This window comes from Squalius cephalus, assembly GCF_949319135.1.
Source record: "Squalius cephalus genome assembly, chromosome: 5".
Classification (NCBI taxonomy): domain Eukaryota; kingdom Metazoa; phylum Chordata; class Actinopteri; order Cypriniformes; family Leuciscidae; genus Squalius; species Squalius cephalus.
This window is the reverse complement of record NC_137126.1, coordinates 29,127,374-29,148,159: the sequence shown is the minus strand read 5'-3', so window position 1 is coordinate 29,148,159 and position 20,786 is coordinate 29,127,374. Positions and strand designations below refer to the sequence as shown.

Below are 20,786 nucleotides of genomic sequence, written 5' to 3'. Positions count from 1 at the left end.
TAAATGATGAACCCTGAAATTCGAATGATTTTTTAATGTGATTATGTATAGTCTTGGTTGAAGGTGAACATATCGTTTTCAGTGGAAGGGATTCTTTAAACTTGGTCTCCTCTCTTTTTATTAACTAATGGTTTTATCCCACAATGTAAAAACCCTTCATCCTGTTCGTCAGTTCATCGCAAAGTTTAGCCATACTTAACACCTGGGGTCGGCTCGCTTTTTTTCTTATCGGTATGAAAGAGACTCAAATAACTCCTCATACATTTTTGTCATTTTTTTTATTTATGTTTTTATTTCAAATAAGTAAAATGGAATATACAATGCACGTTGTATAGAGTGTGTATTTTAGGCGAATCCCTATAGAATTTGAGAAAAGTATATTTTTTCATAACATAAACAGTCGCTGGAGCAGCTTAGAGTAGACACAGAACGACTGACACAAGCAAGGGAAATAAAAAAGGGGACAAGGTTCAAGGCAATAAGAAAATGTATGCATACATTTGTTTTAAAAAAACAGCACAAATGGTTAGTTAAAAACAGAAAGTTAAAAGTTAAAAAAACATACACACACAAATTATATTTTCAAATATATTTTTAAACATATTTCAAAATATACAATAATTATATATGCTAAAATATATTTCAAAATATATGTAGGCCTACTTAAATATAATTTCCACCAATAATGTTTTGGCCATATTTTGTATATTTTTGAAAATGCATATATATATATATATATATATATATATATATATATATATATATATTTATTATATTACCCACATCACATTTGAGAAATATTTTTTTTTTTTTTTGTTGTCTATAATACATTAACATATAACACATTTAAATAAATAGGACTTAAAGGATCTGCTGCTAATGTCTTGGTGCCAGACATCTGAGTCTATGCCTCGACGCAACAGAGCTGTTTTGGCAGCATGACCTACATGATATTAGTCAGGTGGTTTTAATGTTGTGGCTGATCAGTGTATTTCAGAATGTAATTTAAATTTTAAATGGTGGATACAAAATCTAGATTTGATATCTAGTAGGCTAATCCATCTGCATCTGCATTTTGCATCTTGTCACTGAAATACATTTTGAAATATATTTTAATATTATTATGTAGTTTGAAACTATATTTACAATTTTTAAAAAATGCATTGAGCTCCACTGTGTACAATATTTGGCATATATTTAAATACATTTTGGCCAGATTTGATTTTTTTTTTTTTTTTTTTTTTTTTTCAGAATGGGTAGGGTGGACAGATGACTATAATTGCCTGAAAATAGTTATTATTGAAGCTTAAGAAATAAGCCTTCTGTTTGTAATTTTTAACTGTTGTCCCTGACAGGTGCAGGTGCTGGTTTCTCTAGGTTTTGTATTTTAAAGAACTGTAATGACAATAAAACTGGCTTTTTTTCAGGAGCAGTTTATGACACTTGAGGGGATGGTGGGGTATCAGGGCTGTAATTATCAGACGGGGTGTTATTATAGGTATGCGCCATGTCACACTTAGCAATGGTGGCCCAATGTGCGAAAAGTCTGGTGTCAGATGACACATCTTCCCTGTTTCTTCCCCTGACACATGAACTCTGTGTTTTTTATTTGAGTGAAAAAAAAAACAGAAATCTTTCTGGTTCTAAGTAGGCAACTGAAACAGTTCACAGATCCCCATCGGCTCTGGACTATGGCCTATTCATTGCTATTGTTTGATGTATTAATGTTTGACTCGTAATCTTATCCCCCTTCAGAATTATAATAACTTCAGTTAAGAGCCACTGGGAGTTTACAGACAGAAACTGACTTGAAAGTCTCAAGTTTGGAGACAGTTTAACTCAAGGCTTTGGTCTGTAGGTGTAGGTAGAGGGAAGGTACAGCTCCTTCTCTAGGTGCCTGCATTATGTGGAGGTATCTTTAAATGTATAGAATGATTGTAGGTGGGTTTTATGCCAGTCTCTTGACAAACTTGACAGCTGTTTAGTGCCAAAACTAAATCCATCTTAACCAGTGTAAATTATGAATTTTAATGGAAGAAACAGCTAAAGAACTGATAACATGCAAATGTGCTGTAATGTGCTTGGGAATGGTACACTTGCTTTTAAAATGTTGTTATTTTATTTTCTTGGCACCATGGAAAACTGGAAAGTCAATAAAAATAGGAAATATTTATTGAGCAATAAATTAGCATATTACAATGATTTCTGAAGGATCATGTGACACTGAAGACTGGAGTAATGATGCTGAAAATTCAGCTTTGCCACAGGAATAAATTACATTTTAAAATATTCAAATAAAAAAACAGTTATTTTAAATTGTAATGATATTTCACATTACTCTTTTACTGTATTTTCATCAAATAAAAGCAGTCTTGGAGAACATTAGTGCTAAAACATTAAAAAACCTTACCAACCCCAAACTTTTCAATAGTATATGTGTGTCTCTCTCTCTATAAAGACATCAGACAAAGCAGATTTATAGCTCTTTTTGCTCTTTTTACTTTACTCATACAAACAACACATATGCTTTGATGATTATCAAATTCCACCATACAAAGTTTGCAAATCGCTTTTAATTTTTGTTTAACATTCCATCTGTTTTTTTATTTAAAAAAAAAAAAAAAATTATTTACAGTAAAAGGATTTTCCCTATAAACTATTGATAAATTGGAGCCCTGCTAGTGGATTTTGTGTTTGTGCAGTTTTACTTCGCTATACTTTGGAGACAATTATGACAGAACCTTACTTTGTAAACATTTGGGCATGTGCTCATTTAGGAAACGAATTCATTTTTTTAATACTATAAATGCAAAGAGTTTTTCTTTTAGGGGTAGGACTGTGTCTACTACGTCTGTAGTCATTATAATTAGCTTATATAAAAATGTAAATCTATTATATGTTTTCTTGTACATAGTTTAGTAAATGTGTGTATGTCTGTGTATTGAGCATGGACATTAAACTGTCAGATTAGATAAATGCATGAACTGTTAAAGAATATTAATGACTATATACATATTTATATAATCACATGCATTAACTCGTTAACTCTATGACAGCCCTAGTAAAACATATTTGATCTTCGTTTTAAGAATATCGATGGGTAGCAACAGTGAAAAAATGACCTTTTAAATGATTTTATATACATCATAAAGTATGTTTTGCATGCTGGGACAAGCATGGGATTTCCTGGTCGCCGGCATGGGATGTTAGTTGCTGGTTTGCTGGTCCCCAACATGGGATATTGGTGTACTGGTGGACCAGCATGTGTTGTCTTTTGGGTGCTGATATGATCCTAGCAAGACCACAAGACAACTTGTGTAGGTGTTACATACCAAGACTTATACAATTCATTTTAGACGAAAAACAGAAAAGAAAAACACATGTTCCATTAGGTTACATGTTTATTGGTACACAGCAAAGTCCTCAGTGTTAAATGAACACAGCTCGGTTTTCATATGGTCCCAATCTATAGAGAGTAAACTTAACACTGAAGCACTGTTGCAGTTAGTGAAATAAAGTAGATTTACTCTACAAGTGATGATTGACCATTAGTGATGACTCCTGCGGCAGTGAAGATAATAAGTGATGGGTCGGTCACAAACAAATCTTTAATATGACTCGGGAACACCGAGTTGTCTCAGAGAGTGATTCGATTATTTTGTGTTGACCGCGCATCCGCAACATCCTATAGGTTCTGTACAGGAAACAGAAATGATTAGTTCACCTCTCGAGTCTTCAGGTTCAGATCCGAGTCGTTCGTTCATCCCGTGACAGCCCACAGAGACTATGCTGTCTCTACCGGAAAGAGAAATGATTAGTTCACCTCTCAAGTCTTTCGTTCTTTTGTCACGTGACATGACAGCGTATTGGACACAGAAATGAGTTAACATTAATAATTCTCAAACTTCCTTACAAACAAGCACGGACAGTTTTTTTTTTAACTCTTACAGTTACATGATGCGTTTCTGGTCTCAAATTGTAGCTTTTTTATTTCTTACAATTTATAATTTTTTGAATTTCTGTCATGATGGTTCTTTTCCATAACACTAAATGTGGTAATAAAGAGTTGGTAATGCTTTAAACTTTATCTGTATGATGGGGAAAATCACTTTGATAAAGCAAAGAAACCTACATATAATAACAACATACAGTTACGTGACAAAAGACCGAACGACTCGAACCCTGGGACTCGAGAGGTGAACTAATAAATTCTGTATCCAGTACCGACTGCATAGCTTTAGCCTATGGGGCTGTCACATGATGAATGAACGACTCAGATCGGGAGGTGAGGTAAACTAACAGACTGCATAGGCTGAAGAGACAGATAAGCAAGGAATTAATTGTTTCTTTTTCTCATAACTTGGCCTTGTCCTTGTCCTTGCATTGCAATTTTTTTCTTATTCTAAATGTGATCAACATTTGATGTGTTTGGGGAATATGACTATTAACAAGTAACATTTTAATTATATTCTGCTGAAATGACTTGAAAATAGATTTGTTCATTTTGATGAACGAGATTCAAAGATCCAAGTCAGTAAAATAATCCGAACTTCCCATTACTAGAAGATAAGAGGAACAACAAGAACAGAAAAAAGAGACTAGCTAACAACATGACAACTAGATGAAATCAACTGCAAAATAAAATGAATATCTCACCAGAGGATGTTTAAACACCTCCATCAACATCATCACCATGTTCACTTATTGTAAACCATGGCTTTATTCTTTCATATGGTACGTGCAGAAATGTTGTTGAAGTTTGTTTGAAGTCACCAATATTGTGATTAGTGTTCCATTTAGTTGGGCACTTGGCCACTGGCTTTGGTTAAATACATTTTTTTATTTTTTTTTATTATTAATGAATTAACATGCTATCACTATTGTCTACAATATTCCAGGCTAATTTTACTATGTGCACTTTTGAAATCAGTAACTGACAGCTGGATTTTGACACGCAAGTTCCCAAATGAGCATGAAAGTCTTTAAAAACAGCAACTTTCAATTTTGAGCTTTCCTTATCAAGTTGCTATTAACTGTACCATTGAAAGAGCTCTTCTTATAATCCCTTTTCTTGAACAAACTGCTTATGATTAAGATCATAGCTAAAACAATTAAAATGTTCAGTTTTACTTTCAACAGAGGGAACATAGTTAGCATAGTAAAAGTACAATGTTATAATTATATATCACAATAAATCATGTTTTAATCTTATATTGTTTTTTCCTTTACATCATTAATGTGTTAAATAGAAAAAACTATGCTAATCACTGCTTGTTAACAGACAACTGGCCTCCTCACACTCAAACCCACAAGACCATGCTGGTGAACCAGCTTTATCAGCTCCGTTTTGCTTGAAAACATCATGACTATGCGGTCCACCAGCCAGACCAGCACTAACCAGCATAAGCCAGCCTGGACCAGCATAGAATTTATGCTGTATTTTTTAGCAGGGTAGTCATCTGATTTCAGGTATTTATTGAAATGACAAAGGTAGAGGTGGACTAACCATTACAACACAAAAATGCATTTTTGTGTTCTTAACCAGAGTGTAAAATTTGATTTTTCAATGCTCCTTTTTATCATGTTGTGTTGTTTATATCTTTAATTCAGTAGTATTATCACATCACATTTGATGAAATTAAAATCCAAACACAAGTACAAAAATCAAAATACCAAATTCAGCATTCACACAAAGGTGAAAAGATCCTAAAAATGTGTATCTATTTACATCTACACTGCATTATTTAGTCCGTTTTTGTTGACAAAAACAAATAGTAGACAGCAGCACACAAGTGTGGTTGTAAAACCATCACACATCTGTTTGTGGTAACCAAGCTGCTGAACAGAGCAGATGGTAGAGGACAAACCGGATTGCCCAGCCCTCTTCCCTGACACATTTGAATTCTGTGTCTGTAAAAGCACTTGAATAGTTTCACCTTTCGGGCTCAAAAGACACCGTGGATCAATTTACAACTAAAAGCATCCTATCTGTTTCTCGCTTCCACATATTGTTATGCTAGTTAAAACTCTTCTTTTTCTCCACCTTTCTCTTCTTTGTGTTCAATTTATGTTGTTATTGTTGTCTTCATTAGTAAAGAGCTCAGAAATAATGAGTCCCTGGTGTAATGTGATCAGCTCCATCAGTTCATTCAATTCCATAATTTTGCAAATGATTACACTTACTCCAAAGTTGTGATAACCATAAAGAGAAATCACACATCCAAAGAAATAAACCCTGACAGGGTGATCAGGTGTTGCATCATTCTGCAGTTCTCTGATTTATCACTTCTATCACCCTGATAACTGCCTATTTTATAGAGCCAATGAAACATAGTTAGCGTCTGACCAGAAGTGCAAACAGTAAATATATATAAATTAATAAATCTAAACACACACATACATATATATATATATATATAATAACATATTAAAGGAGAGCAAAATAAAGGATACAGATGCAGAGACCAGCTCAATGTAGTTGTCTAAAAAAACTATACCAAGTGCAATATATGACAAAATGCAGTACAAGGTGCAAATGTAAAGTATGACACAGAAAGTGCGTTTTTGAATGAAGTATATGTAAATGGCCAGTGACCACATCAGTGCAAAATGGCATCATGAGGTAGAAAGGAAAGTGCAAAAGAGTCCTTTGTAAGAGTGTAGTATGGAGGCATGCTAATGTACTTGTACTCTAATGTTTAGTACATTAGAAAGTAACATGTCTTTTTCTGTTTGAAGGTCTCTCTTACAGTGTTGGGGTTATTTTTTTTATTTTTTTTGGCTCACTATAGCCTATATGTGACCTGCTCATTTTATATACTTTATATATTTGATGTACTTATTCTCTGCTAAGTATATAATTATTGTTTCTAGAATAGCCTCTGAAGATAAACAGTTTTTGACAGAATTAAGAGATTTATTTCGAACATACTGCATATTAAATTCTTACCACATTAAAGAGCGGCAGAATACATTTTTTTTTCATTATAAAATCAACAATTTCAAAGCAGAGACTTTTTTGGCTTATAATCACGGTTCTCCACAAACAAGTATTCCGGAGTTCTTTGTTTATTAGTTCATTTGTTAGTTTGTTCATTCTCACAAATGGTTCTGTCAGTTCATGCCTATGTTTTAAACACTTTAAAGAAAACTTATAGCATCCAGTTACGTATTGCAGAAAAGTCCCCAAACTGTTTTTCCGCCAGTGAGTCTTTATGCACAAATCTGTCATTTTTGCTTAAAGTTCACATCAGTCAAAACTTTTTTACAGATTCTGAGTGGAGCCCAGAATACCAAAACTCAGAAACAAAACATTTTCTCTCAAATAGCGGTAAACTGTTCACTTATCTGCGGCATTCGCTATTGAGTGCTGGCTTCTCAGTCATCTGTTGAGTTTTAACACATTCACCTCGTTCCTCCAGTTACTCTTCCCAGTCTGAGAGGATTTTGTCAGCAACGCCATTTACCCAAGTATTCATGCACCTTCAGAGAAACGCCATTTAATGACTTCACATGTGTTTTGAAAGTTTTAGGTTCACCCAAAGGAGTCACAGTTTCACTTTAGATAGAAAGTGATGTTGCATCTTCTCTCATGGGTGGACTTAACCTTTTTAAGAGTACTGGATATGGACTTATGGTTGTTTAAATTGGCATCTGAAGCCATCGCTGTGCAAAGCTGATTTGCGCGATTGGTGTCTATTTCCGTAGACTGAATGTTAACATTACAGAATATGTAAAATAAAAGGTCTTTCTTATAATTTTCAGCCTATCTATAGTCTATTTGAAGCTGAATCAAACTCAGACATAAACTTTAGATCTCAGTTCTACTCCATACTACTGAAGACAAAGAAAAAATCGAGCATTGCGTTAATTCAGGCAGGCCATGTCAGGCAAGCTCGCATCAGCTGATAGCCAGCTGTTCATAACGTGTTCCAATCCAGTGTCGACATCTATCACAGCAGCACATATAAACTCCCATTCCTTCAGCATTTCCTCCAAAGCAGCGCTGCTCGCATTTAAACTGTCATTGCTGAATTTAGATAACTATTGTATGGCTGCAAGTTAATTTAACATCGGCAATGAGGAAACTGCTATTCTTAGCACAAGTCATTATTACATTACTCACCGATGCTTTTGCGAACAGTCATTCAAAATTCATTCCGCAGGGTGTGTGCTTCCCCTGCCGGACGGCCACTCGTACAGCCTACTAATTATGCAATATACAACAAGCTTGTTGTATTTAACTGGCTGCTGCTAGGGGTGTATGCTTCCCCCTTTACGCTCACATAATTCGCATTAACCAGCTCAAAGCAACACGCTTGCGCATCTTCCTTACTAGCAGGGGTGACGCTTCCCCCATTATACGGTACAATTATACATGGGCTACATGCATTAATCATAATGTAGGCTACTTAACTTGCTGCTGCTAGGTGAATGCTTCCCCCTTTTTTACAATCACACATATGCTTAAAGCAGCTTAACAACATGCTTGTTGCATCCTCGATTACTCAGCTCGGGGTGACGGCTTCCCCATTAATGCAAGTAATAGCATGTCAAACACTCTAAATTGGAGATATAGATTTGCAGCTGCTAGGGGTGTATGCTTCCCCCTTTTACGATCACACTGCTAAGCATTATGCTAAGCCAACATTTCACATTATCGACACATTATCAAATGCTTCAGTAGTGTTGCGGGGTATTGGCATATACGGTTGTTTTGAGGGTTTGACTTGCTGCTCTCCCCGCTCTGTCCAGGCATAGCTGCATGGACAGGCGTAGGAGTTTTGCCCAGAACAGAACCATACCGCCAACACTAACTGTATGCTAAAATTGTAATAAATGTATATACTTGGCGAAGTGGTCCTGACTGAACTGCAAATCAAGGTACAGGAGACAGTGTTTTTGTGATATTTGCCATCTACATTATATTTTTGATTGTATTTGCTGGGATGGCAGGTTAATGTGTCTTTAAGAGACACATTAACATTTAAGAGAGAAGCACGGTGGTGGAGTCTTTGGCACCTTGCCAAGCAAACCCATAGGCTTCTGGTAAACCACCTCATGATAAAGTTGTAATCTTACTCTCTCCCCTTTTCTGTCGCTTTACCACAATTAATATTAGACCACAAGCAGAGAGGCTCCCGTCTCTCGTCAGCAAAATTGGAGCCTCCTTTTTGTGGGGATCTGAGAGGACTGAGAGTAATTTTCACTTGAGTTTGTCCTCTTAGCCAGCAACGAAGAGCTTTTTAGGCATTTAAATCAGCGGCCTCACAAATGAATCTTTTTTTTTTTTTTTCTTAATAGAGGCTGTTTTTTTTTTTTTTGGATCGGTGTTTGTAATGCACCATTAAAATCTGTGAGTTGTAAATCATCTCAACCGATAGTCTTTCATTCCTCACCCTAACGCTGCCCATTGAATAATAAGCATCTCTGATTTATAATTCAGAGTGGAGACCATGAGTGTTAAGCATCAAAACAGAACCACAGGCACTCACTAGAGCACATGCAAAACTGTTGCTACTGTAGCAACTAATTAAAGCGCAGTACTCTCTCTCTCTCTCTCTCTCTCTCTCACACACACACACACACACACATATTTACATCTTCATTTAATGCACTTTATTAGCAGCAGCCTTGGAATACAGATGGTTTACTCTGTTGTGCATAGTTAAAAGAGGGAGGAAGACGGGCGTTTCTGATGAAAGAAAACACATCCGCAAGTATTAAGTGAACGACAAAAGTTTTGCATTCTTGAATGTCTGTAGTACTGCTCCACATTACTGAAATACATCAATGCAGTTTCGCTAATCCTGTCAGGTCGTTTGTTGTAGTGTCAGCCGAGGGAAAAGCACATTGTCTCAGGTGTGTTTTGCAGCCAGTAATCTTTCTTTGTGCTGACTTGCAGAAGATAATGTGGCATAGAGACTACCCGTTGCAGTGCAGGTTTTATCCTCTGTTGTATAATAGAGATATTCATGAGCAGAAATAGGATCATGCTAGCCTCATTATTCAGAGACCACCTGGTCCATTGGCTTCTAAATAATATGTGCTAGATAAAATAAAGATGTGTTCGAGATTGATATTGTGTTTTTGTGTAGGTTGAATTTACAAAGCAATACTCCCACTCTGTTTATTACAGTATATTGTTTTTGTTCTGTGCCACAGCCCGCAAACTGAGAAAGATTGGACAGATGAAAGGTCCGGATGAGGTCGGCTCCGTTCAGGGCCCGTTAGAGACTGTCCAGTGCCTGTCGCCCAAACCCTGCCTGACGTTCCACTCGCAGCTGATCTTCTTGAACATCCTGGAGTCCATCGAGCCAGAGGTGGTGAACGCCGGCCACGATCACGCTCAGCCTGACTCGGCAGCTGCTCTCCTCACCAGCCTTAACGAGTTGGGAGAGAGGCAACTTGTCAAGGTAGTGAAATGGGCCAAAGGACTTCCAGGTAATTTAAGCATGTCAAATTGTCATAACTCATTTCAGTTTCAGCTTCATTTCAATTTTCAATATATATATCAATAAGTTAATACAATAATTTAAATACACCTCTTCGGGTAAAAAAAGGTCAGGATGTCATAATGAAGAAAAAGCCTCATTAACCAAATACAATTTTTTTGAGAAAAGTTTACATTTATTTATAGTTTGAAGTAGTTTGGTATATTCTTTTATTATTATTTCTTTGAACAATTAAAAAACATTTTAACAACACTGCTTTACTGCTTATGATTATTTGGAAAACTTTTTTTGTACCAAATCAGTAATGTGGTGCAACAACATGAAAACATAAAACAGCAAATTATATCACAGAGAGGACCCCTGCAGACCCTCATAGTCTCTTAAAACATCAAATCTTTGGACTTTTTTATGACAAGACAAGGTTAGTTCAAGTTGTAAAATGTCTTATGATGTACAATATGTATTCAGTGTGTAATGAAAGTATTACTTTTTACTGTTTTAAAAAAAACATATGAAACTAATACAAAGAGTACATAAAAAAAATAAAAAAAAAACTCATCAAAAAAGATCCTGCTTGTTGATTCATGTCGGGACATCAGTGGATAATTATTTGGTTATTTTTTTCCACAGTGATTTAATTATGGTTTTATTTCCAATTGAAAGGCTTGAGAGTTCGTGTTGTGTAATCTACTTCCCTCTAATGGCTTTGATAAAGGGCGTTTTCAATCCTATGTAAAATGTGCCGACGGCAAAACATTCAAATACTGAGATGTGTGTGATGGAATTAGGTTGTTGTGATTGGTTGCGGTTCTCCAATGTCCTTTTATTGATAGCAATAATAAAACTGTAATGCATTTTAATCTGCACTGAAGCTAATGGTGAATCTGTTCAGAGAAAAGTGACATCAAGTTTTAGCCCAGGAACATGCAGCATATATCCCCTTTCTTTCCTGACAGCAGTGCATATGCTGCCTGGTGTTCTACAAACTCAGTTTTGTTTGGTTCAAGTCGATGTACTAAACATCCTCGGTTCAGATAGGCATGCATATTTTTTTCTAAGTAACGTCAGATTAAGTCTGATTCATAGCTTGAGTTGGCGGAATTGAAATAGAGTCGTAAATGAAGTTAATATCACCCAGGCAGCTGACAAACTGTGAGCTATAGGCATCAAACACAAACCACAAATATCTCTCCCATCTCTCCCCATCTCTCAGGTTTCCGTAACCTGCATGTGGATGATCAGATGACAGTCATACAACACACTTGGATGGGAGTGATGGTCTTTGCTCTGGGTTGGAGATCCTACAAGAACGCCAATGCGCGGATGCTGTATTTCGCTCCAGACCTGGTTTTCAATGAGTCAGTCTTATTCTCTTTCATATCCGCCCTGCCCTTATTTGCCTGTTTTCTTTTGTGTCCGGCACCCATCTGTGTTTTGTATTGTTGCCTCCTCTCTCTCTCTCCCTCTCTCTCTCTCTCACTCTTTTTCATTCCATTTCCTTCTTCTGTCCATTTGTTCGTCTTGTAAATGTACTAATCCATCTTTCCTCAAACTCATTTTTCTTTCATTTCTCCTTAGCGGCCCTCTCTCTGCCTTATTCCATCTCTTTATCTTCCTCTCTCTCTCTCTCTCTCTCTGTCGAGCAGGTACATATCTTGTACTTCATGCACACAATAACAGTCTCGTCGTGGAGACTTCCAAGATTCATTTATAATTTACTGCTGGCTTATTATGGTGTGGAGGATCTTTGTCACAAACACAATCCCAGGAGAGATTGAATTTTTTGGGGAGCACACATGCTCTCAATGGCCTTTTTCACCAATATCTGAAATAGAAGACTTCCTTACTAAATGCATCTTGGCCATATCCCATACCAGTACTGCCGACAGGAATTGCGTTTTAGGCATGAAATATATTTCATTTAGTAGGAGATTTAGGAGTCATTAGATGACTGACTGCATTATTCAGTAATACTGTATGGTAATTAGCGGATGGGAAGTTCTTTCAATCTGAAATTGCCAGATGTTTCTTTGTTTGCTTCTTTCTCTCTCTCTGTCTGTCTATTAATCTGCCCTTGTCTGTCAGTCGTAGGATGCATATCTCCAGCATGTACGAGCACTGTGTTCAGATGAAGCACCTCTCGCAGGAGTTTGTGCTGCTGCAGGTCACACAGGAAGAGTTCCTCTGCATGAAGGCCCTCCTCCTCTTCAGCATCAGTGAGTCTACTTCTGTGTCTGTTTCTTTATGTTCACACACAGATTTTTCTGCCAGAGTACTCATAGATATTAACAACTAATAAGTAGCCAGTTGTAAACACATAAAATGTCTATAATCAGCATCTTGAAATAGTGGCCTTGACCTGACCCACCTCAGACAGCTTCTAGACCAGGGGTATTCAAGTAAAGTTCCAAAAGGTCCAGTCTCTATATTTCCTTGTCCGGACAATATTTTTTTGGAATAGTAAATACTTTGTAAAAGAACAAATCCTAAACACTCAAAATAGTCATCAAAGATGAGAATCTTTGGCCCCAAGAGCCAAAGCAGTGATGTCTAAGAATTTTTACCAATATTTACCAAAAAAAAGTAAATATTTCTCCCAACTGGATATGAATATAAAAAGTGTAAATCAAATGTTTTATTATGCCTTTTTTTTTTTTTTTTTTTTTTTTACATTTAGACACCTATGTGTATGGCGCATAGAAGCCTTGGGACTGAGAAAACATACTGGGGTGCGGGGGGTCACGGTTATGGAGTTTTATATTCTGTTTTGTTTTGTTCCTGTCTCTCTGCTCAGTTCAGTTTTGGTTTTCTTGGTCACTGATTATCTCCTCGTTTGTTTCTATTTACAAATAAATGATGTTTTATTAACAAAGTTCGGGAGGAGCACGTTCAGATAATTAACACAAGTGGAGAGCACTCAGCAATCAATGGTAAGAGGTATATATATATACTCAGCAGTCTCACCTCAATCCATTGACAGTTTTGCAGCATCCCCCCACCTCCCCTTCTCCACGCTTCTAGTCTTGAACACTTACATACGGGGGGAGTACTCTGGGTTCGGGCCGAACTCCGAGCTCGGAGCCCTCCCCCCGGACAGCACGCCAAATACGCATTCAACTTTACCCCCTCAAATTGTATGTAAGTGTGAACTCGTGAATTATCTCCTGTCAGTCATTATGTTCGTCTTGTATTTAAACTCCCTGTTTTGTTCAGTCCCTTGTCGGTTCTCATATGTTTATTGGTTTGCTATTCCTCCTACGTTTCCCTGTGTTCCTGAATATTGTGAAGTTTAAATAAAATCTATTCTGAGTTACTATTTTGTCTCATCGTGCGTGCTGCAGACCAGCCTGTTACACAGGGTTTACCTCTTAAGGAAAGTATGGATCGTTTTTATATTTTGCACAAATTAATAAACTGCTAAAAACAAACGACATACATAATCTAATAATCAGAGCTATCATCATGAGCACAAAACGTGATGCTTCGAGAAATGACGCTGTGGGAACACTCTGCATGATTGCGTCGTGAAGCATGTGTGAAATCAGTCCAATGTGTGATGGGACGTCAGAGGTGGCGAACCCGGAAACTATAAAGCATGCCCAAAGAGTGCAGCGCTAGCAACCAATGACGTCCCATCACACCATTGGACTGATTTCACACATGCTTCACAATGCAATCACGCAGAGTGTTCCCACAGCGTCATTTCTCAACTCAGCACAAGTTCAGCAGCAGCAGTTCAGATTGTTTGTCATCCTTGCCCACGCTACATCACGGGTGAGGATACACATGATTTGTGTGTTGTTTGTTTGGAAGCGGAGTATGCTCAGTCAGCTCTCGAGGGAACTGGCTTTAAGCATTGTGAACATCTTCCATTAAGGACGTTCCATTCCCACCTGGCGCTCTTTGGTGCTCAGGCTCACATTCCTTGTGGCTCGGGTCCCACTGCTGCCAAGCGGCAATTCAGTTCATGGGGATCGCAAATGTATTTAGCAGAGAGGTTTGAGACGGGTCCAGCCTTATCTCTGCCCTAACCTGCTATGAGGAGGGTGCCAGAGCAACCAGTTCAGTTGTTGCTTCAGGGCGCCGAATTGGTCACTCAAATAACACTAGAGGTCAGTCTCGAGAGACTGGTTCCCTTAGCAGATTTTCTGGCAGCGTGGAAGGTACTGCCGAATATATCTTGTTGGGTCCTGCGCACAGTCAAAAAGGGATATACAATAAGGTTCGGGTCTTGCCCGCCCAGATTTATGGGGGTCCTGCCCACAGTGGTGGGCCCTGAACAGGCTCTGGTTATGGAAAAGGAGGTAAAAACTTTGTTGGGGAAGAGGGCCATAGAATGTGTACCTCACCCCGACAGAGAAACCAGTTTCTACAGCCGATATTTTATCGTTCTAAAGAAGGATGGGGGGGTTGCGTCCCATTTTGTATCTGTGTCTTAAGAACCAGTCAGTCATGCAGTTCAAATTCAAAATGCTAACCTTGAGACAAATGCCACAGATGGACCTGAGGACTGGTTTGTCCAGATAGTACTCAAGGATGCATATATCCATATCTCCATTCTTCCACAACACAGGAAGTTCCTGAGGTTCGCTTTCGGGGGTGAAGCATACCAATATCAGGTTCTTCCTTTCGGTCTTGCTTTATCACCCCACACTTTTACCAAATACGTGGATGCAGCACTGGCGCCATTACAACTTCAGGGCATCCACATTCTGAACTACATCAACAATTGGTTGATTCTAGCTCAGTCGCATCAGCTGGCGGTTTGGCATCGAGATGACGTTCTCACCCATATGAGAGTGTTGGGGTTAAGGTTAAATGCAAAGAAGGTTGTGCCTTTTCCAGCTCAGAGGACCACTTTTTTAGGTGTGGTGTGGGATTCGGTTACGATGCAGGCACGTCTATTTCCAGTGCGCATCGAATCAATTTGGTCAACCATGAACAGAATAAAGCTAGGCCAGTCACACACTGTAAAGCAGTTCCAGAGACTGTTAGGTCTGATGGCAGCAGCGTCCAACATGATACCTTTTGGCCTGCTGTACATGAGACCCCTGCATTGATGGGGTCTCATATACAGCAGGTCAAGGGGGCAAACCATTTCGCATTATTAAAGTAATGCGGCGATGCTTACATGCCTTGGTTATGTGGAAGAAACCCTGGTTCCTATCCCAAGGTCCTGTGTTCCCGAGTTCCTTGTTGTTGAAAGATGCCAATGACGGATGCTTCTCTCAAGTTTTGGGGAACGATCCTAGATGGTCACTCGACTCCAGGGCTGTGGAGGGGTCATTATCTCTCCTGGCACATCAACTGCCTGGAGATGATGGCTGTCTCTCTTGCTCTCAAGAATTTCCTCCCAGACCTCAGGGGGGCCACCATTTGCTCCTCCATACAGACAACACTTCAGTGGTCTCCTACATAAATTACCAGGTGTTTGCGTTCACGTCCACTTTGCAAACTGCCACACCAAATCCTTCTGTGGTCCCAGGGGATGCTGCTTTCACTCAGGGCAGCTTACATCACTGGGAGCCAAACCAGGAAGCAGACATCCTGTCTAGGCAGGGGCTAAGGCCAGGGAAATGGAGGCTTCACCCCAATGTGGTGGAGCAGATATGGAGGATGTTCGGCAGGCAGAAGTGGACCGGTTTGCATCTCATTTGCATTTCCCCCGATCGCTCTGCTCCCAGGTGTTCTGGAAAAAGTTTGCAGGGACAAGGTCTTTTTTTTCTAAATAGCCCCACTGTGGCCGGGCAGAGTATGGTTCTCGGATCTCGTGTCTTTCCTTGATGGCTCCCCTTGGGAGATTCCAGTCAGGAGGGACCCCAGGCAAGGGGCTTAATACTTCATCTTAATACTTCTGTGCAGATCTGTGGAAGCTGTGGGCTTGGCCTCTGAGGGGGCCCAGCTCATAGACTCCGGCTTCTCAACTGAGGTTGTTGAGACCATTCTTTACTCGAGAGCTCCCTCCACAACGAAACTGTATGTCTTGAAGGGGGGAGTGTTCACTTCTTGGTGCAGTGGTTATCAGCTGGACCCAGTTAACTGCCCTGTTGGTACAGTGCTGGAGTTCCTGCAAGAGTGATTCACTGCAAGGTTATCCCACCCACCTTAAAGGTTTATGTGGTGGCTATAGCTGCTTACCACATTCCTTTGGGTTTAATGTCTTTAGGGAGAGACCTGTTGGTAAAACGTTTCCTCTGTGGCACATTAAGGCTGAGGCCTGCAGTATGCACTTGGGTTTCGGCTTGGGATCTGGCCGTGGTGCTCCAAGGCCTGTCCATGGCTCCCTTAGAGCATATTGAAGAGGAACCAGGCAAGTTCCTAACTCTTAAAGCGTTGTTCCTCCATGTTATTATGTCTCTTAAAAGAATAGGAGATTTGCAAGCCCTGTCGGTTGCCCCTTCGCGTTTGGAATTTGCACCTGGCATGGTGAAGGCATTTCTTCACCCTAGACCGGGTTATATTCCTAAGGTCCCCACTAATGTGGCTAGATCAGTTGTGCTGCAGGCCTTCTATCCTCCTCCCTTCCGGGATCCAGACCAGAAGAAAATAATCTGCTTTGTCCAGTTCGGGCATTAGATGCTTTTGTCCGCAGAGCTGCCCAGTGGCGTAAATCTGAACAACTGTCCGTCGAACAGTATCTATTTTTTCTGTTCACCATGCTGCTACACCATTTAAAAACCACTGTTCTAGACTATATTCAACAATTCTAATGAATTGTGGCATAATCTCCTGAATTGATACTTGATAATTACAGTAGAAAATATTTTCATTAACTAATTTTAAACACCAAAACCACAAAATGTAACTGGGTCTCAAATTTTGTGCTCGATCCTGTTATTGTATGATTTTCTCCCATTACAAAATATATACAGTATACATATATGTGATAACTGTTTGAATTTTTTAGAATTGTACATTTTTTATTATTTTTTTGTTGTTGTTTTTTTTGTTGGTTATACTAGAAAATATTGATCACAGAAATCGGTCTTTTAAACTGTTATAGGGTCACAAAAATTTCAAACCTCATAGAAAATTAATAGAAAATGAAACAGCCTATATAATATTTAGTTTTACCAGGTTAAGTACCTCCTTTCACTGACCATTGTTAAAAAATAAAAAAGTTTAGTCCCCATTTTATACCATTTGTAGTTTATTTATAATTTATATTACACGGTGAAATGCAAGATGCAACAAGTAAACACAAAACTAGTGTATTTCAATGAAAACATTTGTTTGCAAGTTCAGGTGAAAGTATTTATTTCTATTTCTGCAGTTCCAGTGGAGGGGCTGAAGAGTCAGAAGTATTTTGATGAGCTGCGTCTGACATATATAAACGAGCTTGATCGTTTAATCAACTATGGCAGGAAGACCAACTGTGCCATGCGCTTCCAACAGCTGACCCGACTGATGGACTCACTGCAACCAGTAAGTAACACGCATACACGCAATCACATACACATAGATAAAAACACACACAAACACATACAAAGACACCATATATAATATTCATTAGTGTGTTAGAATGAATGAATAGAATGAGGCATTTATATAGCGCTTTCATATGTACTACTGTACACCCAAAGCGCTTTACAATCATATCAGGGGATCTCTCCTCAACCACCACCAGTGTGCAGTATCCACTTGGATGATGCGACGGCAGCCACAGTACAACGGCGCCAGTGCGCTCACCACACACCAGCTATAGGTGGGGAGGAGAGAGAGTGATAGAGCCAATTCAATGTAAGGGGATTATTAGGAGGCCATGATTGGTAAGGGCCAATGGGTGGAATGTGGCCAGGACATCGGGGTTACACCCCTACTCTTTACGAGAAATGCCATGGGATTTTTAATGATCACAGAGTGTCAGGACCTCGGTTTTACGTCTCATCTGAAGGATGGTGCTCTTTGACAGTATAGTGTCCTCATCACTATACTGGGGCGTCACCCCCTGCTGGCCTCACTAACACCTCCATACGCACCATACGCACTTTACAAGCACAAATTTGTGCATACGCATGCTTAGTGAATGAGACCCATTGTTTCTAGCGCAAACACACCATTCTATGTTACATGCATTACTGGCCCCATGATGCAGTTCCGTTCAAATGTTTGGGGTCAGTAATATTAATTAATAGCTTTAATTGATCAAAAGTGACAGTAAAGCCTTTTACATAGTTGAAAAACAGTTATATTTTAAATAAATGTTTTCGTGGTTCCCACAAAAATATAAAGTAGCACAACGATTTTCACCATTGATAATGATAAGAAATGTTTCATGAGGACCAAATCAGCATATTAAAATTATTTCTGAACGATAATGTGACACTGAAAACTGGAGTAATGATGCTGAAAATTCAGCTTTGCCATCACAGAAATACATTACATTTTAAAATATTATTGAAATAGTTACTTTTACTTGTAATACTATTATATAGGCCTAATTATTTTCACTGTATTAAATAAGTCATTATTTGATCAAATAAAGCTTTGGTGAGCATAAGAGACTTCTTTTTAAAACAAAAAAATCTTGCCAACCCCAAACCTTTGAACGGTAGTGTATATATTTTTTTCATACAAATAAGACAATTACAGGCGGAATCACTAAAAAGTTGCACTACTTTTGCATAAATGCATTTTATTTGTTAACAATCTGTAATCCAGTTATCCAGTGCTCTGCACTGTATTTAAATTAAGTTTTTTCATAAATTTAGAATACATTTTATTACGGAATTTTTGGTGAATCATGATTTGTTCTTAAATCAGTCATACGCACTTTACGAGCACAAATTTGTGCATACGCATGCTTAGTGAATGAGACCAATTGTTTCTAGCGCAAACACACCATTCTATGTAAATTAGGCTCATTATTGATTAGGGGTGGGAATCTTTTGGTACCTCACAATTCGATTCAAATCGATTCTTGAGGTCACGATTAAATTACAATTCGATTCTCGAATTTGAATCAAATTTCGATTCGATATGTGCATAGATTTGATTGTAGTTTACTGTTTTGTGTTACTTTTCTTATTTTACTGTAGTAGACAGTTTAATTAGCCTGGCAAGCCAGACCTACATCAAGATGTTAGGTCTGGAAACTCACCATAGACACGGCTCAATCCGAGGGGCGGGATAAACGGCTGTCTTTCAAATTCCCTCTGCACGCAATAGGACAGCGCTTCAACCAACCATAGTGTTTTCCCAACAGCAGAGCTAGTTGATAGATTCAACTTTTGCCATATCTGGCCGGCAAAACTACGAACACATCTTCCTTTATAAAGAATGACTTAAGTGCCGTTCTTTGCTCTTTTCTCAAAGAAAAACTTAACTCCAAGTCCTCCAGAGTCGCGGCCAAAGCCGATTCGAAAGACTGTTCTCCAGCAGCAGCCGCCATTCTTTGTTTTCGAGTAGCAGGGAACTGTCGCAACTCTGTCGTCATTATGTTAAGCCTGCCCCGCCTACTCTATACACTATGTGATTGGCCTGACCCAATTTAGGTTTTTGCAGCTCGAAAGTCAATGGAGAGTTGCTAGACTACCCTGGCTGCAAAATACATTTTGCTGCCGCTAGGGTGTGTCTAGATTTCTAGGCTACAGTTTAATGTGTCTAGAAGAAAAATAATCCTACTGAATTAAATATGAACCTTGAAATTTATTTAGTTTTTCTTCCCATTTTAGTCAGCTCAATACAACAAATGCCCTTTAAGCTGACTGCAATTATTACACACAGTCTTCTGTAATAAAGCAAGGCAGGCAATTTTATTTTATTTTTGATATTAAAAATAGGAACAAAGAAGCAAATTACAAACAATAAGACAAATACAATAGAAAAATATACAAATAAATAAACTTTAAGTTTTTCAGGCACAGTAGCGTAGGTTTATTTAACATGTAGAAATACTACCGAAATTGAATAATCAAATGTAAAAATAAAACACTGTATGAATTAAATATAAATTGATTCATATTAAAGATTAAAAAAATCCTACTGTCCACAGTCAACACAATGTGCATTTTGACATAATTGTGTGTGTAACTGTGAAAGAGAACTGATTTCGAGATTGCATGCATGTGAGAGGCGGCATCGAGTCCTTATTCACGGCTTATTGTGATTAACGTCAATAACTGTAAGTAACTGTAATTAGTACTGCGAAATTAAAGAAGTGTGTAACACTTCAGAAAATCGATTTTTGAAATTTGTGAATCGATGCAAATCGGTAGGAGATAGAATCGCGATTCAAGAGCCAGTTAGGATGAATGCTGGACAATCTCGCTGTATAGTATGTCCGAATGTAGTAGTCTGCTGCATTGTCCAAAACAGAACAGAATCGAGCAG

General features: G+C 38.4%; 1 protein-coding gene across 1 annotated transcript in view; it reads left to right on the top strand.

The window, feature by feature from the left end:
- Positions 1-20,786, top strand: part of ar (androgen receptor) — a 112,685-nt gene that overhangs the window by 87,928 nt on the left and 3,971 nt on the right. The window contains exons 4-7 of the mRNA XM_079870840.1: positions 10,165-10,443; positions 11,668-11,812; positions 12,540-12,670; positions 17,728-17,879. Coding sequence (XP_079726966.1) covers positions 10,165-10,443; positions 11,668-11,812; positions 12,540-12,670; positions 17,728-17,879 — 707 coding nt within the window. The remainder of the gene's footprint in view (positions 1-10,164; positions 10,444-11,667; positions 11,813-12,539; positions 12,671-17,727; positions 17,880-20,786) is intronic.